The 18,664-nt window shown below is 51.0% G+C and overlaps 1 protein-coding gene across 4 annotated transcripts in view; it reads right to left on the reverse strand.

Moving 5' to 3' along the window:
• Nucleotides 1-18,664, reverse strand: part of LOC115149495 (myosin-11-like) — a 66,798-nt gene that overhangs the window by 5,583 nt on the left and 42,551 nt on the right. For all 4 annotated transcript variants that reach the window (XM_029694265.1, XM_029693435.1, XM_029695123.1 and 1 more), the window contains 12 exons: nt 17,818-18,024; nt 17,033-17,137; nt 15,511-15,663; nt 15,324-15,427; nt 13,028-13,172; nt 12,476-12,688; nt 12,095-12,307; nt 10,835-10,996; nt 10,105-10,233; nt 7,162-7,247; nt 5,965-6,088; nt 4,272-4,480 (listed from right to left, as the gene is read on the reverse strand). In XM_029694265.1, the coding sequence (XP_029550125.1) occupies nt 4,272-4,480; nt 5,965-6,088; nt 7,162-7,247; nt 10,105-10,233; nt 10,835-10,996; nt 12,095-12,307; nt 12,476-12,688; nt 13,028-13,172; nt 15,324-15,427; nt 15,511-15,663; nt 17,033-17,137; nt 17,818-18,024 (1,850 nt within the window). The remainder of the gene's footprint in view (nt 1-4,271; nt 4,481-5,964; nt 6,089-7,161; nt 7,248-10,104; nt 10,234-10,834; nt 10,997-12,094; nt 12,308-12,475; nt 12,689-13,027; nt 13,173-15,323; nt 15,428-15,510; nt 15,664-17,032; nt 17,138-17,817; nt 18,025-18,664) is intronic.

Raw genomic sequence — 18,664 nt, forward strand, 5'->3', positions numbered from 1 at the left:
ACACAACAACAAACCAGAACCTTACAGCTGTCTCTCTCTGGACCCACACAACAACAAACCAGAACCTTACAGCTGTCTCTCTCTGGACATACACAACAACAAACCAGAACCTTACAGCTGTCTCTCTCTGGACCCACACAACAACAAACCAGAACCTTACAGCTGTCTCTCTCTGGACCCACACCACAACAAACCAGAACCTTACAGCTGTCTCTCTCTGGACACACACCACAACAAACCAGAACCTTACAGCTGTCTCTCTCTGGACACACACAACAACAAACCAGAACCTTACAGCTGTCTCTCTCTGGACCCACACAACAACAAACCAGAACCTTACAGCTGTCTCTCTCTGGACACACACCACAACAAACCAGAACCTTACAGCTGTCTCTCTCTGGACCCTTACCAAACCAGAACCTTACAGCTGTCTCTCTCTGGACACACACAACAACAAACCAGAACCTTACAGCTGTCTCTCTCTGGACACACACAACAACAAACCAGAACCTTACAGCTGTCTCTCTCTGGACCCACACAACAACAAACCAGAACCTTACAGCTGTCTCTCTCTGGACCCACACAACAACAAACCAGAACCTTACAGCTGTCTCTCTCTGGACACACACCACAACAAACCAGAACCTTACAGCTGTCTCTCTCTGGACCCACACAACAACAAACCAGAACCTTACAGCTGTCTCTCTCTCTGGACACACACAACAACAAACCAGAACCTTACAGCTGTCTCTCTCTGGACACACACAACAACAAACCAGAACCTTACAGCTGTCTCTCTCTGGACACACACAACAACAAACCAGAACCGTACAGCTGTCTCTCTCTGGACACACACAACAACAAACCAGAACCTTACAGCTGTCTCTCTCTGGACACACACAACAACAAACCAGAACCTTACAGCTGTCTCTCTCTGGACCCACACAACAACAAACCAGAACCTTACAGCTGTCTCTCTCTGGACATACACAACAACAAACCAGAACCTTACAGCTGTCTCTCTCTGGACCCACACAACAACAAACCAGAACCTTACAGCTGTCTCTCTCTGGACCCACACAACAACAAACCAGAACCTTACAGCTGTCTCTCTCTGGACACACACAACAACAAACCAGAACCTTACAGCTGTCTCTCTCTGGACACACACAACAAAAAACCAGAACCTTACAGCTGTCTCTCTCTGGACCCACACAACAACAAACCAGAACCTTACAGCTGTCTCTCTCTGGACACACACAACAACAAACCAGAACCTTACAGCTGTCTCTCTCTGGACACACACCACAACAAACCAGAACCTTACAGCTGTCTCTCTCTGGACACACACCACAACAAACCAGAACCTTACAGCTGTCTTTCTCTGGACACACACCACAACAAACCAGAACCTTACAGCTGTCTCTCTCTGGACACACACCACAACAAACCAGAACCTTACAGCTGTCTCTCTCTGGACACACACAACAACAAACCAGAACCTTACAGCTGTCTCTCTCTGGACACACACAACAACAAACCAGAACCTTACAGCTGTCTCTCTCTGGACACACACCACAACAAACCAGAACCTTACAGCTGTCTCTCTCTGGACACACACAACAACAAACCAGAACCTTACAGCTGTCTCTCTCTGGACACACACAACAACAAACCAGAACCTTACAGCTGTCTCTCTCTGGACCCACACCACAACAACAAACCAGAACCTTACAGCTGTCTCTCTCTGGACACACACCACAACAAACCAGAACCTTACAGCTGTCTCTCTCTGGACACACACCACAACAAACCAGAACCTTACAGCTGTCTCTCTCTGGACACACACCACAACAAACCAGAACCTTACAGCTGTCTCTCTCTGGACACACACAACAACAAACCAGAACCTTACAGCTGTCTCTCTCTGGACACACACCACAACAAACCAGAACCTTACAGCTGTCTCTCTCTGGACCCACACCACAACAAACCAGAACCTTACAGCTGTCTCTCTCTGGACACACACAACAACAAACCAGAACCTTACAGCTGTCTCTCTCTGGACACACACCACAACAAACCAGAACCTTACAGCTGTCTCTCTCTGGACCCACACAACAACAAACCAGAACCTTACAGCTGTCTCTCTCTGGACACACACAACAACAAACCAGAACCGTACAGCTGTCTCTCTCTGGACCCACAATAACAAACCAGAACCTTACAGCTGTCTCTCTCTGGACACACACAACAACAAACCAGAACCTTACAGCTGTCTCTTTCTGGACCCACACAACAACAAACCAGAACCGTACAGCTGTCTCTTTCTGGACCCACACAACAACAAACCAGAACCTTACAGCTGTCTCTTTCTGGACCCACACAACAACAAACCAGAACCTTACAGCTGTCTCTCTCTGGACACACACCAAGCCAGAACCTTACAGCTGTCTCTCTCTGGACCCACACCAAGCCAGAACCTTACAGCTGTCTATCTCTGGACCCACAACAAACCAGAACCTTACAGCTGTCTCTCTCTGGACACACACACACACACACACACACACACACACACACACACACACACACACACACACACACACACACACACACACACACACACACACACACACACACACACAACAACAAACCAGAACCTTACAGCTGACTCTCTCTGGACCCACACCAAACCAGAACCTTACAGCTGATATTTTTATTTAACCTTTCTTTAGGCAGGGAGTCCCATTGATGTCCTCTACCAACAATCTGAATTGCCAGAAAGGTACCAATGCGTCTAACTGTACAGTTGATTAGGTACAGTCATCAGTTTATTAGGTACACCGATCAGTTTATTAGGTACACCCATCTAGTACAGGTTTGGATCTTCCTTTGCCTCCAGAACAGCTTGAATTCTTTGGGATGTTGGTCCATGACATCACGCAGTTGCTGCAGATTGGACGGCGGTACATTCATGCTGGGAACAGTCCGTTCCATCTCATCACAAAGATACTCTACTGGGTTGAGGTCTGGGGACTGACCAGGTCTGGGGACTGACCAGGTCTGGGGACTGACCAGGTCTGGGGATTGACCAGGTCTGGGGACTGACCAGGTCTGGGGACTGACCAGGTCTGGGGATTGACCAGGTCTGGGGACTGACCAGGTCTGGGGACTGACCAGGTCTGGGGATTGACCAGGTCTGGGGACTGACCAGGTCTGGGGATTGACCAGGTCTGGGGACTGACCAGGTCTGGGGACTGACCAGGTCTGGGGATTGACCAGGTCTGGGGATTGACCAGGTCTGGGGACTGACCAGGTCTGGGGACTGACCAGGTCTGGTGATTGACCAGGTCTGGGGACTGACCAGGTCTGGGGATTGACCAGGTCTGGGGACTGACCAGGTCTGGGGATTGACCAGGTCTGGGGATTGACCAGGTCTGGGGACTGACCAGGTCTGGGGATTGACCAGGTCTGGGGATTGACCAGGTCTGGGGACTGACCAGGTCTGGGGATTGACCAGGTCTGGGGATTGACCAGGTCTGGGGACTGACCAGGTCTGGGGACTGACCAGGTCTGGGGATTGACCAGGTCTGGGGATTGACCAGGTCTGGGGACTGACCAGGTCTGGGGATTGAACAGGTCTGGGGACTGACCAGGCCACTCAAGTAAACTGAACTCGCTGTAATTTTCCAGGCGATGTTTTCCTACTCCTCAAATGTCCACTGGAGCTGCTTCTTCCTGTTTGTAGCTGATAGGAGTGGAACCCGGTGTGGTCGTCTGCTGCAATAGCCAATCCATGACAAAGATGGATGAGATGTGCTTTCTGAGATGCCGTTCTGCACACCACTGTTGTACTGCGCCGCTATTTGTCTGTTTGTGTCCCGCCTGTTGGGTTGCACCATTCTTGCCATTCTCCTTCGACCTCTCGACCTCGCTTAGGTCACTCGTTTTACCCATTCTAAAGTTCAACCGAACAGTAACTGAATGCCTCGATGCCTGTCTGCCTCTTTTATATAGCAAGCCACGGCCACGCGACCGTCTGTAGGAAGGATACATTTTTGGTGAATGGGGTGGTGTACCTAATAAACTGGCGGGAGAGTGTATATTTACCTACCTTGCCCTTTGCATTCAGATCAAGTTATTTATGTAGTTCATCATGACCATGTGAGTAAGAACTACATTTCCCATCATCCTCTCCTGCCCCCACCTGTTCTCCAGCCCGAGCTGTTCCTGCCTCCTCCTCTCCTCGCCTCCCCCTCTCCTGTCCTTACCTGTTCTCCAGCTCCAGCTGCTCCTCCAGCTGGTGTAGTCTGGCCTCCAGGGCGGCGATGGAGGATTTGAACTTTGACCTTCCCTGACCCTCCATCTCCTGTAGCTTGACCTTCAGATCCTTGTTCTGCCTCTCGAGCTGCTGTCTGGCGCCCTCACTGCTCTGGGAGGAACTACGCTCAGCCTGCAGCTCACTGCTCAACTGGTCCACCTAGGGGGAAGGGATAGAGAGACGCACACATCACTTTAGAGAGGGGGTCATGGGAGGAAGAGGTTCGGACCAGGGGGAAGGGATAGAGAGACGCACACATCACTTTAGAGAGGGGGTCATGGGAGGAAGAGGTTAGGACCAGGGGGAAGGGATAGAGAGACGCACACATCACTTTAGAGAGGGGGTCATGGGAGGAAGAGGTTCGGACCAGGGGGAAGAGATAGGAGATGCCCTCTGGTCTGACAGTAAAGGGAAAAGGTAGGGAGACAGTAAAGGGAAGAGGTAGGGAGACAGTAAAGGGAAGAGGTAGGGAGACAGTAAAGGGAAGAGGTAGGGAGACAGTAAAGGGAAGAGGTAGGGAGACAGTAAAGGGAAGAGGTAGGGAGACAGTAAAGGGAAGAGGTAGGGAGACAGTAAAGGGAAGAGGTAGGGAGACAGTAAAGGGAAGAGGTAGGGAGACAGTAAAGGGAAGAGGTAGGGAGCCAGTAAAGGGAAGAGGTAGGGAGACAGTAAAGGGAAGAGGTAGGGAGACAGTAAAGGGAAGAGGTAGGGAGACAGTAAAGGGAAAAGGTAGGGAGACAGTAAAGGGAAGAGGTAGGGAGACAGTAAAGGGAAGAGGTAGGGAGATAGTAAAGGGAAGAGGTAGGGAGACAGTAAAGGGAAGAGGTAGGGAGACAGTAAAGGGAAGAGGTAGGGAGACAGTAAAGGGAAGAGGTAGGGAGACAGTAAAGGGAAAAGGTAGGGAGACAGTAAAGGGAAGAGGTAGGGAGACAGTAAAGGGAAAAGGTAGGGAGACAGTAAAGGGAAGAGGTAGGGAGACAGTAAAGGGAAGAGGTAGGGAGACAGTAAAGGGAAGAGGTAGGGAGACAGTAAAGGGAAGAGGTAGGGAGACAGTAAAGGGAAGAGGTAGGGAGACAGTAAAGGAAGAGGTAGGGAGACAGTAAAGGGAAGAGGTAGGGAGACAGTAAAGGGAAGAGGTAGGGAGACAGTAAAGGGAAGAGGTAGGGAGACAGTAAAGGGAAGAGGTAGGGAGACAGTAAAGGGAAGAGGTAGGGAGACAGTAAAGGGAAGAGGTAGGGAGACAGTAAAGGGAAGAGGTAGGCAAGTCATTGAGTGTCTCTTGGTCTGCTCCTCCTCCCTTCACACTACCTAGTGTATACTCCCCTCCCCGTAAACCCTACCTAAAGCACACTCCCCTCCCCCCTACACACTACCTAGTGTATACTCCCCTCCCTGTAAACCCTACCTAAAGCACACTCCCCTCCCACCTACACACTACCTAGTGTATACTACCTAGTGCATACTCCCCTCCCCCCTAAACCATACCTAGTGCACACTCCCCTCCCCCCTACACACTACCTAGTGTATACTCCCCTCCCCCCTACACACTACCTAGTGTATACTCCCCTCCCTGTAAACCCTACCTAAAGCACACTCCCCTCCCCCCTACACACTACCTAGTGTATACTCCCCTCCTCTCCTACCTGTTGCTGTGTCTTCCGGAGGCGGTCGTTGAGGTTCTCCATGTTGGCCTGCTCCTCCTCCAGCTCTTCCTCTAGCTGGCTGATCTTAGCCTCCAGACGACGCTTCTCATCGGACATCATAGACCTGAGGAGGAGGAGGAGGAGGAGAGGGAGGAGGAGGAGGAGGAGGAGGAGAGGAAGAGGAGAGGAAGAGGAGGAGGAGAGGAAGAGGAGGAGAGGAGGAGAGGAAGAGGAGGAGGAGGAGGAGGAGGAGCAGATGAGCAGAGACTTACAGTATAAATGTCAATAGTCTGCACTGAATTGAATGGGAGAAACTAATGGGTTAAAGGTAAGGCTTAGGTTTAGGTTTAAGGGTTAAGTTTGGGTTAAGGGTTAAGGTTAGGTTTAGGTTTAAGGGTTAAGTTTGGGTTAAGGGTTAAGTTTAAGGGTTAAGTTTTTGGTTAAGGGTTAGGTTTAGGCATAAGGGTTAAGGTTAGTTTTAGGGTATGGTTAAGTTTGGGTTAAGGGTTAGGTTTAGGCATAAGGGTTAAGGTTAGTTTTAGGGTATGGTTAAGTTTGGGTTAAGGGTTAGGTTTAGGTTTAAGGGTTAAGGTTAGTTTTAGGGTATGGTTAAGTTTGGGTTAAGGTGTTAGGTTTAGGCATAAGGGTAAAGGTTAGTTTTAGGGTATGGTTAAGTTTGGGTTAAGGGTTAGGTTTAGGCATAAGGGTTAAGGTTAGTTTTAGGGTATGGTTAAGTTTGGGTTAAGGGGTAGGTTTAGGCATAAGGGTTAAGGTTAGTTTTAGGGTATGGTTAAGTTTGGGTTAAGGGTTAGGTTTAGGCATAAGGGTTAAGGTTAGTTTTAGGGTATGGTTAAGTTTGGGTTAAGGGTTAGGTTTAGGCATAAGGGTTAAGGTTAGTTTTAGGGTATGGTTAAGTTTGGGTTAAGGGTTAGGTTTAGGCAAAAGGGTTAAGGTTAGTTTTAGGGTATGGTTAAGTTTGGGTTAAGGGTTAGGTGTTAAGATGACAGTACTGAGGATGTTTTCACATGTCCGGTTGTTCTACATCAGTACAGATGAAGGAAAAGAGATTAGGTCTGCGTCCCATATTACATCCTATTCCCTTTATAGTGCACTGCTTCAGACCACGGACCAATGGGCAATAGGGTGGCATTTGGGACACATTCTAGAGGTCTTTTTAAAAATAGCCTACACACTCACTTCCCACAGTTGCTGGCCAGGTCCTCAGACATCTCGTCTCTCTCTGTCTCGGCCTGCTTACGAGCCCTCTCTGCCGCAGCCAAGTCCTACAGGGGGAGAAAGAGCGAAGAGATGGAGGAGGAGAGAGGGGGGGTATGTTAGGAGACAAGAACAGGAGAGAGGGGGGGTATGTTAGGAGGCGAGAACAGGAGAGAGGGGGGGTATGTTAGGAGACGAGAACAGGAGAGAGGGGGGGTATGTTAGGAGACAAGAACAGGAGAGGGGGGGGTATGTTAGGAGACAAGAACAGGAGAGAGGGGGGTATGTTAGGAGACAAGAACAGGAGAGAGGGGGGGTATGTTAGGAGACGAGAACAGGAGAGAGGGGGGGTATGTTAGGAGGCGAGAACAGGAGAGAGGGGGGGTATGTTAGGAGACAAGAACAGGAGAGAGGGGGGGTATGTTAGGAGGCAAGAACAGGAGAGAGGGGGGGTATGTTAGGAGACAAGAACAGGAGAGAGGGGGGTATGTTAGGAGACAAGAACAGGAGAGAGGGGGGGTATGTTAGGAGACGAGAACAGGAGAGAGGGGGGTATGTTAGGAGGCAAGAACAGGAGAGAGGGGGGGTATGTTAGGAGACAAGAACAGGAGAGGGGGGGGTATGTTAGGAGACAAGAACAGGAGAGGGGGGGTATGTTAGGAGACAAGAACAGGAGAGGGGGGGTATGTTAGGAGACAAGAACAGGAGAGAGGGGGGGTATGTTAGGAGACAAGAACAGGAGAGGGGGGGGGTATGTTAGGAGACAAGAACAGGAGAGAGGGGGGGGTATGTTAGGAGACAAGAACAGGAGAGAGGGGGGGTATGTTAGGAGACAAGAACAGGAGAGAGGGGGGGTATGTTAGGAGACAAGAACAGGAGAGAGGGGGGGTATGTTAGGAGACAAGAACAGGAGAGAAGGAGAGAGGGGGGTATGTTAGGAGACAAGAACAGGAGAGAGGGGGGTATGTTAGGAGACAAGAACAGGAGAGAGGGGGGTATGTTAGGAGACAAGAACAGGAGAGAAGGAGAGAGGGGGGTATGTTAGGAGACAAGAACAGGAGAGAGGGGGGTATGTTAGGAGACAAGAACAGGAGAGAGGGGGGGTATGTTAGGAAACAAGAACAGGAGAGAGGGGGGGTATGTTAGGAAACAAGAACAGGAGAGAGGGGGGGGTATGTTAGGAAACAAGAACAGGAGAGAGGGGGGGTATGTTAGGAGGCGAGAACAGGAGAGAGGGGGGGTATGTTAGGAGACAAGAACAGGAGAGAGGGGGGTATGTTAGGAGGCGAGAACAGGAGAGAGGGGGGGTATGTTAGGAGACGAGAACAGGAGAGAGGGGGGTATGTTAGGAGACGAGAACAGGAGAGAGGGGGGGTATGTTAGGAGACGAGAACAGGAGAGAGGGGGGGTATGTTAGGAGGCGAGAACAGGAGAGAGGGGGGGTATGTTAGGAGACAAGAACAGGAGAGAGGGGGGTATGTTAGGAGACAAGAACAGGAGAGAGGGGGGGTATGTTAGGAGACGAGAACAGGAGAGAGGGGGGGTATGTTAGGAGGCGAGAACAGGAGAGAGGGGGGGTATGTTAGGAGACAAGAACAGGAGAGAGGGGGGGTATGTTAGGAGGCAAGAACAGGAGAGAGGGGGGGTATGTTAGGAGACAAGAACAGGAGAGAGGGGGGGTATGTTAGGAGACAAGAACAGGAGAGGGGGGGGTATGTTAGGAGACAAGAACAGGAGAGGGGGGGGTATGTTAGGAGACAAGAACAGGAGAGGGGGGGTATGTTAGGAGACAAGAACAGGAGAGGGGGGGGGGTATGTTAGGAGACAAGAACAGGAGAGGGGGGGGGTATGTTAGGAGACAAGAACAGGAGAGAGGGGGGGGTATGTTAGGAGACAAGAACAGGAGAGGGGGGGTATGTTAGGAGACAAGAACAGGAGAGAGGGGGGTATGTTAGGAAACAAGAACAGGAGAGGGGGGGGGTATGTTAGGAGACAAGAACAGGAGAGAGGGGGGTATGTTAGGAGACAAGAACAGGAGAGAGGGGGGGTATGTTAGGAAACAAGAACAGGAGAGAGGGGGGGTATGTTAGGAGACAAGAACAGGAGAGAGGGGGGTATGTTAGGAGACAAGAACAGGAGAGAAGGAGAGAGGGGGTATGTTAGGAGACAAGAACAGGAGAGAGGGGGGTATGTTAGGAGACAAGAACAGGAGAGAGGGGGGGTATGTTAGGAAACAAGAACAGGAGAGAGGGGGGGTATGTTAGGAAACAAGAACAGGAGAGAGGGGGGGTATGTTAGGAGACAAGAACAGGAGAGAGGGGGGGTATGTTAGGAAACAAGAACAGGAGAGAGGGGGGGTATGTTAGGAGACAAGAACAGGAGAGAGGGGGGGTATGTTAGGAGACAAGAACAGGAGAGAGGGGGGGTATGTTAGGAGACAAGAACAGGAGAGAGGGGGGGTATGTTAGGAGACAAGAACAGGAGAGAGGGGGGGTATGTTAGGAGGCGAGAACAGGAGAGAGGGGGGGTATGTTAGGAAACAAGAACAGGAGAGAGGGGGGGTATGTTAGGAGACAAGAACAGGAGAGAGGGGGGGTATGTTAGGAGACAAGAACAGGAGAGAGGGGGGGTATGTTAGGAAACAAGAACAGGAGAGAGGGGGGGTATGTTAGGAGACAAGAACAGGAGAGAGGGGGGGTATGTTAGGAGACAAGAACAGGAGAGAAGGAGAGAGGGGGGGTATGTTAGGAGACAAGAACAGGAGAGAGGGGGGGTATGTTAGAGAGAGAGAGAAAGAGAGAGAGAGATGGGGAGAGACAGAGCGAGAGACAGAGAGGGAGAGGGAGAGGAGAAAGAGAGAGAGAGAGACAGAGAGAGAGACAGAAAGGGAGAGAGATAGGGGGGGAGAGACAGAGAAGACTGTACCTCATGTAGCTGCATTGTGCTGGCCTCAAGGGTCTTGGCTCTCCTCTCTGACTCCCTGGCTGAGGACAGTACCTCCTTCTGGGCTGCACGGGAATCCTCCACCTCCCTCTGGAGCTCCTTCATCTGGGCCTGAGGAGGAGGGGAGGAAGAGGAAGGAGGAGAAGGAACAGGAGCCGGAGAGAGAGGAAATGGAAGTCATTAGTGGAGAAATGCTAAACGGACCCAGGATCAGCAACTACACTGTCTAGAGACAACTTCCCCCTACACCCAGGATCAGAGTCTACAGACAACTTCCCCCTACACCCAGGATCAGAGTCTACAGACAACTTCCCCCTACACCCAGGCTCAGAGTCTACAGACAACCTCCCCCTACACCCAGGATCAGAGTCTACAGACAACTTCCCCCTAAACCCAGGATCAGAGTCTACAGACAACTTCCCCCTACATCCAGGATCATCGTCTACAGACAACTTCCCCCTAAACCCAGGATCAGAGTCTACAGACAACTTCCCCCTACACCCAGGATCAGAGTCTACACCGTCTACAGACAACTTCCCCCTACATCCAGGATCAGCATCTACAGACAACTTCCCCCTACATCCAGGATCAGAGTCTACACCGTCTACAGACAACTTCCCCCTACACCCAGGATCAGAGTCTACACCGTCTACTGACAACTTCCCCCTACATGCAGGATTTCAGTGTTGTTCCTCTGTGGTGTGTGACTGACCTGTATCTTCCGTAGCTGTTTGACGGCCTCGTCACGCCCCCTACTGGTGGCTTCCACCTGGTCCTCCAGATCATTCACCTCTCCTTCCAGCTTCTTCCTCCCTGCTGTCGCCCCCGCACGCTGCCTCCTCTCCTCCTCCAGCTCACCCTCCAGCTCACGCACCTGGAGGAGAGGGAGGGAGGGGAGGGAGGGAGGAGGGGGAGAGAGGAGGAGAAAGAGAGAGAGGTTAGACGGCTGTCGCCCCCACACACTGCCTCCGCTCCTCCTCCAGCTCCAACTCCAGCTCACGCCCCGGGAGAGAAGGAGGGTGGTTAGACACCTCCTCTCCTCCTCTCCTTCTCCTGGTCCTACCTGTTTCAGTAGTTGTTTCTTCCTCTCCTCTCATCTCTTCCCCCTGTCCTCCCTGTCCTCCCTCTGTCTCCTCCTCTCCTCCCCCTGTCTCCTCCTCCTCTGTCTCCTTCTCTCCTCCCCCTGTCTCCTACCTGTTTCAGTAGTTGTTTCCTCCTCTCCTCCCTTGTTTCCTCCTCTCCCCCCCCGTCTCCTACCTGTTTCAGTAGTTGTTTCCTCCTCTCCTCCCCTGTCTCCTCCTCTTCTCCCCCTGTCTCCTACCTGTTTCAGTAGTTGTTTCCTCCTCTCCTCCCTTGTTTCCTCCTCTCCTCCCCCGTCTCCTACCTGTTTCAGTAGTTGTCTCCTCCTCTCCTCCCCTGTCTCCTCCCCCCGTCTCCTACCTGTTTCAGTAGTTGTTTCCTCCTCTCCTCCCCCCGTCTCCTACCTGTTTCAGTAGTTGTTTCCTCCTCTCCTCCCTTGTTTCCTCCTCTCCTCCCCCGTTTCCTACCTGTTTCAGTAGTTGTCTTCCCTCGTCTCCTCCCCCCGTCTCCTACCTGTTTCAGTAGTTGTTTCCTCCTCTCCTCCCCCTGTCTCCTACCTGTTTCAGTAGTTGTTTCCTCCTCTCCTCCCCTGTCTCCTCCTCTCCTCCCCCCGTCTCCTACCTGTTTCAGTAGTTGTTTCCTCCTCTCCTCCCTTGTTTCCTCCTCTCCTCCCCCGTCTCCTACCTGTTTCAGTAGTTGTCTCCTCCTCTCCTCCCCTGTCTCCTCCCCCCGTCTCCTACCTGTTTCAGTAGTTGTTTCCTCCTCTCCTCCCCCCGTCTCCTACCTGTTTCAGTAGTTGTTTCCTCCTCTCCTCCCCCTGTCTCCTACCTGTTTCAGTAGTTGTTTCCTCCTCTCCTCCCCTGTCTCCTCCTCTCCTCCCCCCGTCTCCTACCTGTTTCAGTAGTTGTTTCCTCCTCTCCTCTCCCTGTTCGTCTCGTCCCTGCAGGTCTCTGTCATGCTGTGTCTTCATGGCCTGCGTGTTGACCTCCAGACGTAGCTTAGCATCCTCCGCAACCTGCAGCTCATCCTCCAGCTCCTCCATCTGGGTCCGCATCTCATCCAACACCGCCTCCAGACCTCGCTTCGCCTTCTCCAACTCATGGACCTGGCCAACCCACAACACAATCAGTCACACTGAACCTGAAAACGGGGGCACGAGAGAGAGAGAGAGAGAGCTTGATGGAGAGAGAAAGAGAGGGAGAGAAAGAGAGGGAGAGAAAGAGAGGGAGAGAGTGAAAGATGAAGAGAGCGAGAGAGATACAAACACACTCACGTTCTTCCCGACATCGTCCTTGGAGCTGACCAGGTCCTCCATCTCTGCCCTGAGGGCCTTGTTGCTTCTCTCCTGCTCCTCCAGGGAGCCCTGCACCTCCTCCAAGGCCCTCCCCAGAGCCAGCGCCCGTGTCTCCTTCTCTCTGGCCTCTGCCTCCGCTCGGTCACGCTCCTCAGCATACTTACCAGAGATGGAACGCTCCTCTGCTAGCATCTGGGAGAGGAGAGGTGGGAGGGAGGGAGGGAGGGAGGGAGGAGAGGGGGGAGAGAGGAGGTGAGAAAATAACAGATCTTCACAGGTGGATGCAAAGATAATAGCTGTTAAAGGTTGGCAAGACAGCACAAACAGATACGGGACCAGGCTAACAAATGATATCTGTTGTGTGGAGGGTGTTGTGTTGATTGTGGTACTTGTTGTTACTGACTTCCCTTTCTTAATTGCCCCTGAGGGGATAAATTAAGTTGAATTGAGTTGAAATGAGTTGAATTGGATTGAATTGAACTGAGTTGAATCGATTGAGTTTAATGAAGTTGAATTGAATTGACTACTAACCTGGTCAAACTTCCTCTGTTTCTTCTCCAGGTTGGAGACCAAGGTTCTCTGGTTGTCCAGGTCCATCAGAATGTCCTCCAGTTCCTGCTGTAGTCTGATCCTGTTCTTCTCCAGTTTATCATAGGCACACACCTTCTCCTCATACCTACAAACACACCATGGAGAGGTAACATATAGTTACATATGGTTAGTTATATATATTATATACAGTATGTCTATACAGATGCAGGATCTTCATTTGACCAGTATTGTCGCTGCGCAGGAAATGTCACGCCCTGACCTTAGAGAGCCTTTTCATTTCTCTATTTGGTTAGGTCAGGGTGTGATTTGGGTGGGCATTTCTATTTCTTTGTTGGCCGGGTATGGTTCCCAATCAGAGGCAGCTGTCTATCGTTGTCTCTGATTGGGGATCATACTTAGGCAGCCTTTTTTCCCACCTTAGTTTGTGGGATCTTGTTTTTGCATAGGTGCTGTGTTGCCTGCAGAACTTTACGTTCGTTTTGTATTTTGTTGTTTTTGTCAGTGTTTATTTTAAAATAAAGTAAAATGTTTGCCTACCACACTGCAACTTGGTCCAATGTTTACGACAAACGTAACAGGAAAATTCTCAGCAACAAATTAAGTGATCAAATTAAGATCCTACATATGTTTTATTCTAAATATATACACTGCTCAAAAAAATAAAGGGAACACTTAAACAACACAATGTAACTCCAAGTCAATCCCACTTCTGTGAAATAAAACTGTCCACTTAGGAAGCAACACTGATTGACAACAAATTTCACATGCTGTTGTGCAAATGGAATAGACAACAGGTGGAAATTATAGGCAATTAGCAAGACACCCCCAATAAAGGATTGGTTCTGCAGGTGGTGACCACAGACCACTTCTCAGTTCATATGCTTCCTGGCTGATGTTTTGGTCACTTTTGAATGCTGGCGGTGCTTTCACTCTAGTGGTAGCATGAGACGGAGTCTACAACCCACACAAGTGGCTCAGGTAGTGCAGCTCATCCAGGATGGCACATCAATGCGAGCTTTGGCAAGAAGGTTTGCTGTGTCTGTCAGCGTAGTGTCCAGAGCATGGAGGCGCTACCAGGAGACAGGCCAGTACATCAGGAGACGTGGAGGAGGCCGTAGGAGGGCAACAACCCAGCAGCAGGACCGCTACCTCCGCCTTTGTGCAAGGAGGAGCAGGAGGAGCACTGCCAGAGCCCTGCAAAATGACCTCCAGCAGGCCACAAATGTGCATGTGTCGGCTCAAACGGTCAGAAACAGACTCCATGAGGGTGGTATGAGGGCCCGACGTCCACAGGTGGGGGTTGTGCTTACAGCCCAACACCGTGCAGGACGTTTGGCATTTGCCAGAGAACACCAAGATTGGCAAATTCGCCACTGGCGTCCTGTGCTCTTCACAGATGAAAGCAGGTTCACACTGAGCACATGTGACAGACGTGACAGAGTCTGGAGACGCCGTGGAGAACGTTCTGCTGCCTGCAACATCCTCCAGCATGACCGGTTTGGCGGTGGGTCAGTCATGGTGTGGGGTGGCATTTCTTTGGGGGGCCGCACAGCCCTCCATGTGCTCGCCAGAGGTAGCCTGACTGCCATTAGGTACCGAGATGAGATCCTCAGACCCCTTGTGAGACCATATGCTGGTGCGGTTGGCCCTGGGTTCCTCCTAATGCAAGACAATGCTAGACCTCATGTGGCTGGAGTGTGTCAGCAGTTCCTGCAAGAGGAAGGCATTGATGCTATGGACTGGCCCGCCCGTTCCCCAGACCTGAATCCAATTGAGCACATCTGGGACATCATGTCTCGCTCCATCCACCAACGCCACATTGCACCACAGACTGTCCAGGAGTTGGCGAATGCTTTAGTCCAGGTCTGGGAGGAGATCCCTCAGGAGACCATCCGCCACCTCATCAGGAGCATGCCCAGGCATTGTAGGGAGGTCATACAGGCACGTGGAGGCCACACACACTACTGAGCCTCATTTTGACTTGTTTTAAGGACATTATATCAAAGTTGGATCAGCCTGTAGTGTGGTTTTCCACTTTAATGTTGAGTGTGACTCCAAATCCAGACCTCCATGGGTTGATAAATTGGATTTCCATTGATTATTTTTGTGTGATTTTGTTGTCAGCACATTCAACTATGTAAAGAAAAAAGTATTTAATAAGATTATTTCATTCATTCAGATCTAGGATGTGTTATTTTAGTGTTCCCTTTATTTTTTTGAGCAGTGTATAACTATTATATACAGTATATTTATAATTTCTGTCTAATTCTCGTACTGTGAGTTGGCAGCCTCCAGATCTCTCTGCAGGCGTTTCTTCCCCTCCTCCAGGAGTTCCACTGTCCCCTGCTGCTCATCCAGACGTTTCTTACAGTCACACAGCTGAAGAGAGAGAAAGGGTCAAAGGTCAAACTCTATATTCTCTTTCTGTAACAGTACTGACCTCTCTCTCTCTCTCTACTGACCTGTATGTTGAGGCTGGAGGCCTGTCTCTCCACTCCTCTCTTGGCCTCTGCTTCTTCCTCCAGCTGTTCTAGAAGGTTGTTCCTGTCTTCCTCTGTCTGGCGTAGACGACCTGACAGGTTCAGCTTCTGACGAGTCTCCTCTGCCAATAACTCCTAGAGGGGGAGGAGAGGGGGAGGAGAGGGGGAGGGGAGAGAGGAGGGGAGGGGAGAGAAGAGGGGAGGGGGGCGAGAGGGGGGAGAGAGGGAAACAGATAAACATAAACAGGTTGAGGTAGTGTGTTGTAGTTCACTTTAGCCTCAAAGGCCCTAACATACATTACTTAAAAAGATAAGCATTAGACAGGGGGACAACCGAAAAATAAACTCTGTTTATCTATCACTCTGAGAAGGTTTCCCTGTCAGCTGAACGTCCTATATCTATTCAGTGTTTCCCCTACCAGTTGTTCTGTGAAGTAAGTCAGAGAGTTCTGTAGGTCTGAGTCTCACCTGAGAGTCCTGTAGGTCTGAGTCTCACCTGAGAGTCCTGTAGGTCTGAGTCTCATCTGAGAGTCCTGTAGGTCTGAGTCTCACCTGAGAGTCCTGTAGGTCTGAGTCTCACCTGAGAGTCCTGTAGGTCTGAGTCTCATCTGAGAGTCCTGTAGGTCTGAGTCTCACCTGAGAGTCCTGTAGGTCTGAGTCTCACCTGAGAGTCCTGTAGGTCTGAGTCTCATCTGAGAGTCCTGTAGGACTGAGTCTCACCTGAGAGTCCTGTAGGACTGAGTCTCACCTGAGAGTCCTGTAGGTCTGAGTCTCACCTGAGAGTCCTGTAGGTCTGAGTCTCACCTGAGAGTCCTGTAGGTCTGAGTCTCACCTGAGAGTCCTGTAGGACTGAGTCTCACCTGAGAGTCCTGTAGGACTGAGTCTCACCTGAGAGTCCTGTAGGACTGAGTCTCACCTGAGAGTCCTGTAGGTCTGAGTCTCACCTGAGAGTCCTGTAGGTCTGAGTCTCACCTGAGAGTCCTGTAGGTCTGAGTCTCACCTGAGAGTCCTGTAGGACTGAGTCTCACCTGAGAGTCCTGTAGGACTGAGTCTCACCTGAGAGTCCTGTACGTCTGAGTCTCACCTGAGAGTCCTGTACGTCTGAGTCTCACCTGAGAGTCCTGTAGGACTGAGTCTCACCTGAGAGTCCTGTAGGACTGAGTCTCACCTGAGAGTCCTGTACGTCTGAGTCTCACCTGAGAGTCCTGTAGGACTGAGTCTCACCTGAGAGTCCTGTAGGTCTGAGTCTCACCTGAGAGTCCTGTAGGACTGAGTCTCACCTGAGAGTCCTGTAGGTCTGAGTCTCACCTGAGAATCCTGTAGGTCTGAGTCTCACCTGAGAGTCCTGTAGGACTGAGTCTCACCTGAGAGTCCTATAGGTCTGAGTCTCACCTGAGAGTCCTGTAGGTCTGAGTCTCACCTGAGAGTCCTGTAGGTCTGAGTCTCACCTGAGAGTCCTGTAGGTCTGAGTCTCACCTGAGAGTCCTGTAGGTCTGAGTCTCACCTGAGTGTCCTGTAGCTGGGACCCCAGACTGACCAGGTCTTTACTCAGTTTAATGTTCTTCCCCTCCACCTCATTCAGCAGACTGCTCACACTGTCCAACTCAGACTGGAACAGAGGGATGAGAGAAGAAGGGGATGAGAGAAGAAGGGGATGAGAGAAGAAGGGGATGAGAGAAGAAGGGGATGAGAGAAGAAGGGGATGAGAGAAGAAGGGGATGGGTGAAAAGGGTAGCAGGTTGTCACAAACATGAAATAATAAATGATGTTATCTGTCATCATGTAAATAAAATACACCAAATACGCTCCTTCCTCCCCTCTCCCCAGGTCCTTGCTGTAAACCACAATATGTTCTCAGTCAACTCACCTGGTAACATCAGGGGTAAGGGGTGTTGTTAGTGTTCTCAGATGCGTCACCAATAAATAGATGACAGTTGTACTAGGACAATCCCCTGCTCGTGTTTCAGGTTTTAAAAGTTTGTCACTTTTATTATTTTCATCTGACATGTGAGGTACAGATGTAGGATCTTCATTCGATCACCCTGTTGCAGGATACATTTTCTGCAAACGTGTAGTGTATTTGAGGTTTTAAAAGTTTAACTAATTTCCACTTTGGAGTTTCAGACTTGAGTTTCCATTACGAAAAAATGTATCAACCCCTACAAAAATGTCCATTAATTACAATCCACATAATAATTAAAATGTCCTGTTGCTGCAGGATTATTTTCCTGCTGTAGCAAACTGGTTCAAATTCAGATCCTACATCTGTAGCCAGTGTACGCTACTCACGGTCAACTTAGAGACTCGTTCTCCCAGCTCCCCCCTCTGTCTCTCGCTGTCATTGTGGCGCGACTGCAAGTCTGACAGCTGACCTTCGACCTTCTTCCTCTTGTGCTCCACTTCCTGCTTGGCGTTGGCCAATGAGTGGAGGTCTGCGCTGAGGTCAGATGACTCCTTCTCCAATCCCTGCTTAGCCTTCTCTAGACTGGCTCGTACCTGGGGAGAGAAGGGAGGGTGGAGGGAGTGAGGAAGAGAAGGGAGGGTGTGAGGGAATGAGGGAGTGGGGAGAGAAGGGAGGGTGTGAGGGAATGAGGGAGTGGGGAGAGAAAGGAGGGTGTGAGGGAATGAGGGAGTGGGGAGAGAAGGGAGGGTGTGAGGGAATGAGGGAGTGGGGAGAGAAAGGAGGGTGTGAGGGAATGAGGGAGTGGGGAGAGAAGGGAGGGTGTGAGGAGTGGGGAGAGAAGGGAGGGTGTGAGGGAATGAGGGAGTGGGGAGAGAAGGGAGGGTGTGAGGAGTGGGGAGAGAAGGGAGGGTGTGAGGAGCGGGGAGAGAAGGGAGGGTGTGAGGAGTGGGGAGAGAAGGGAGGGTGTGAGGAGTGGGGAGAGAAGGGAGGGTGTAAGGAGTGGGGAGAGAAGGGAGGGTGTAAGGAGTGGGGAGAGAAGGGAGGGTGTGAGGAGTGGGGAGAGAAGGGAGGGTGTGAGGAGTGGGGAGAGAAGGGAGGGTGTAAGGAGTGGGGAGAGAAGGGAGGGTGTAAGGAGTGGGGAGAGAAGGGAGGGTGTGAGGAGGGGGGAGAGAAGGGAGGGTGTGAGGGAGTGTGTTTACTTTGTGCGTGTGTGTGCGCGTGTGCGCATGTGTG

This window comes from Salmo trutta, chromosome 1 (genome assembly GCF_901001165.1).
Source record: "Salmo trutta chromosome 1, fSalTru1.1, whole genome shotgun sequence".
NCBI lineage: Eukaryota > Metazoa > Chordata > Actinopteri > Salmoniformes > Salmonidae > Salmo > Salmo trutta.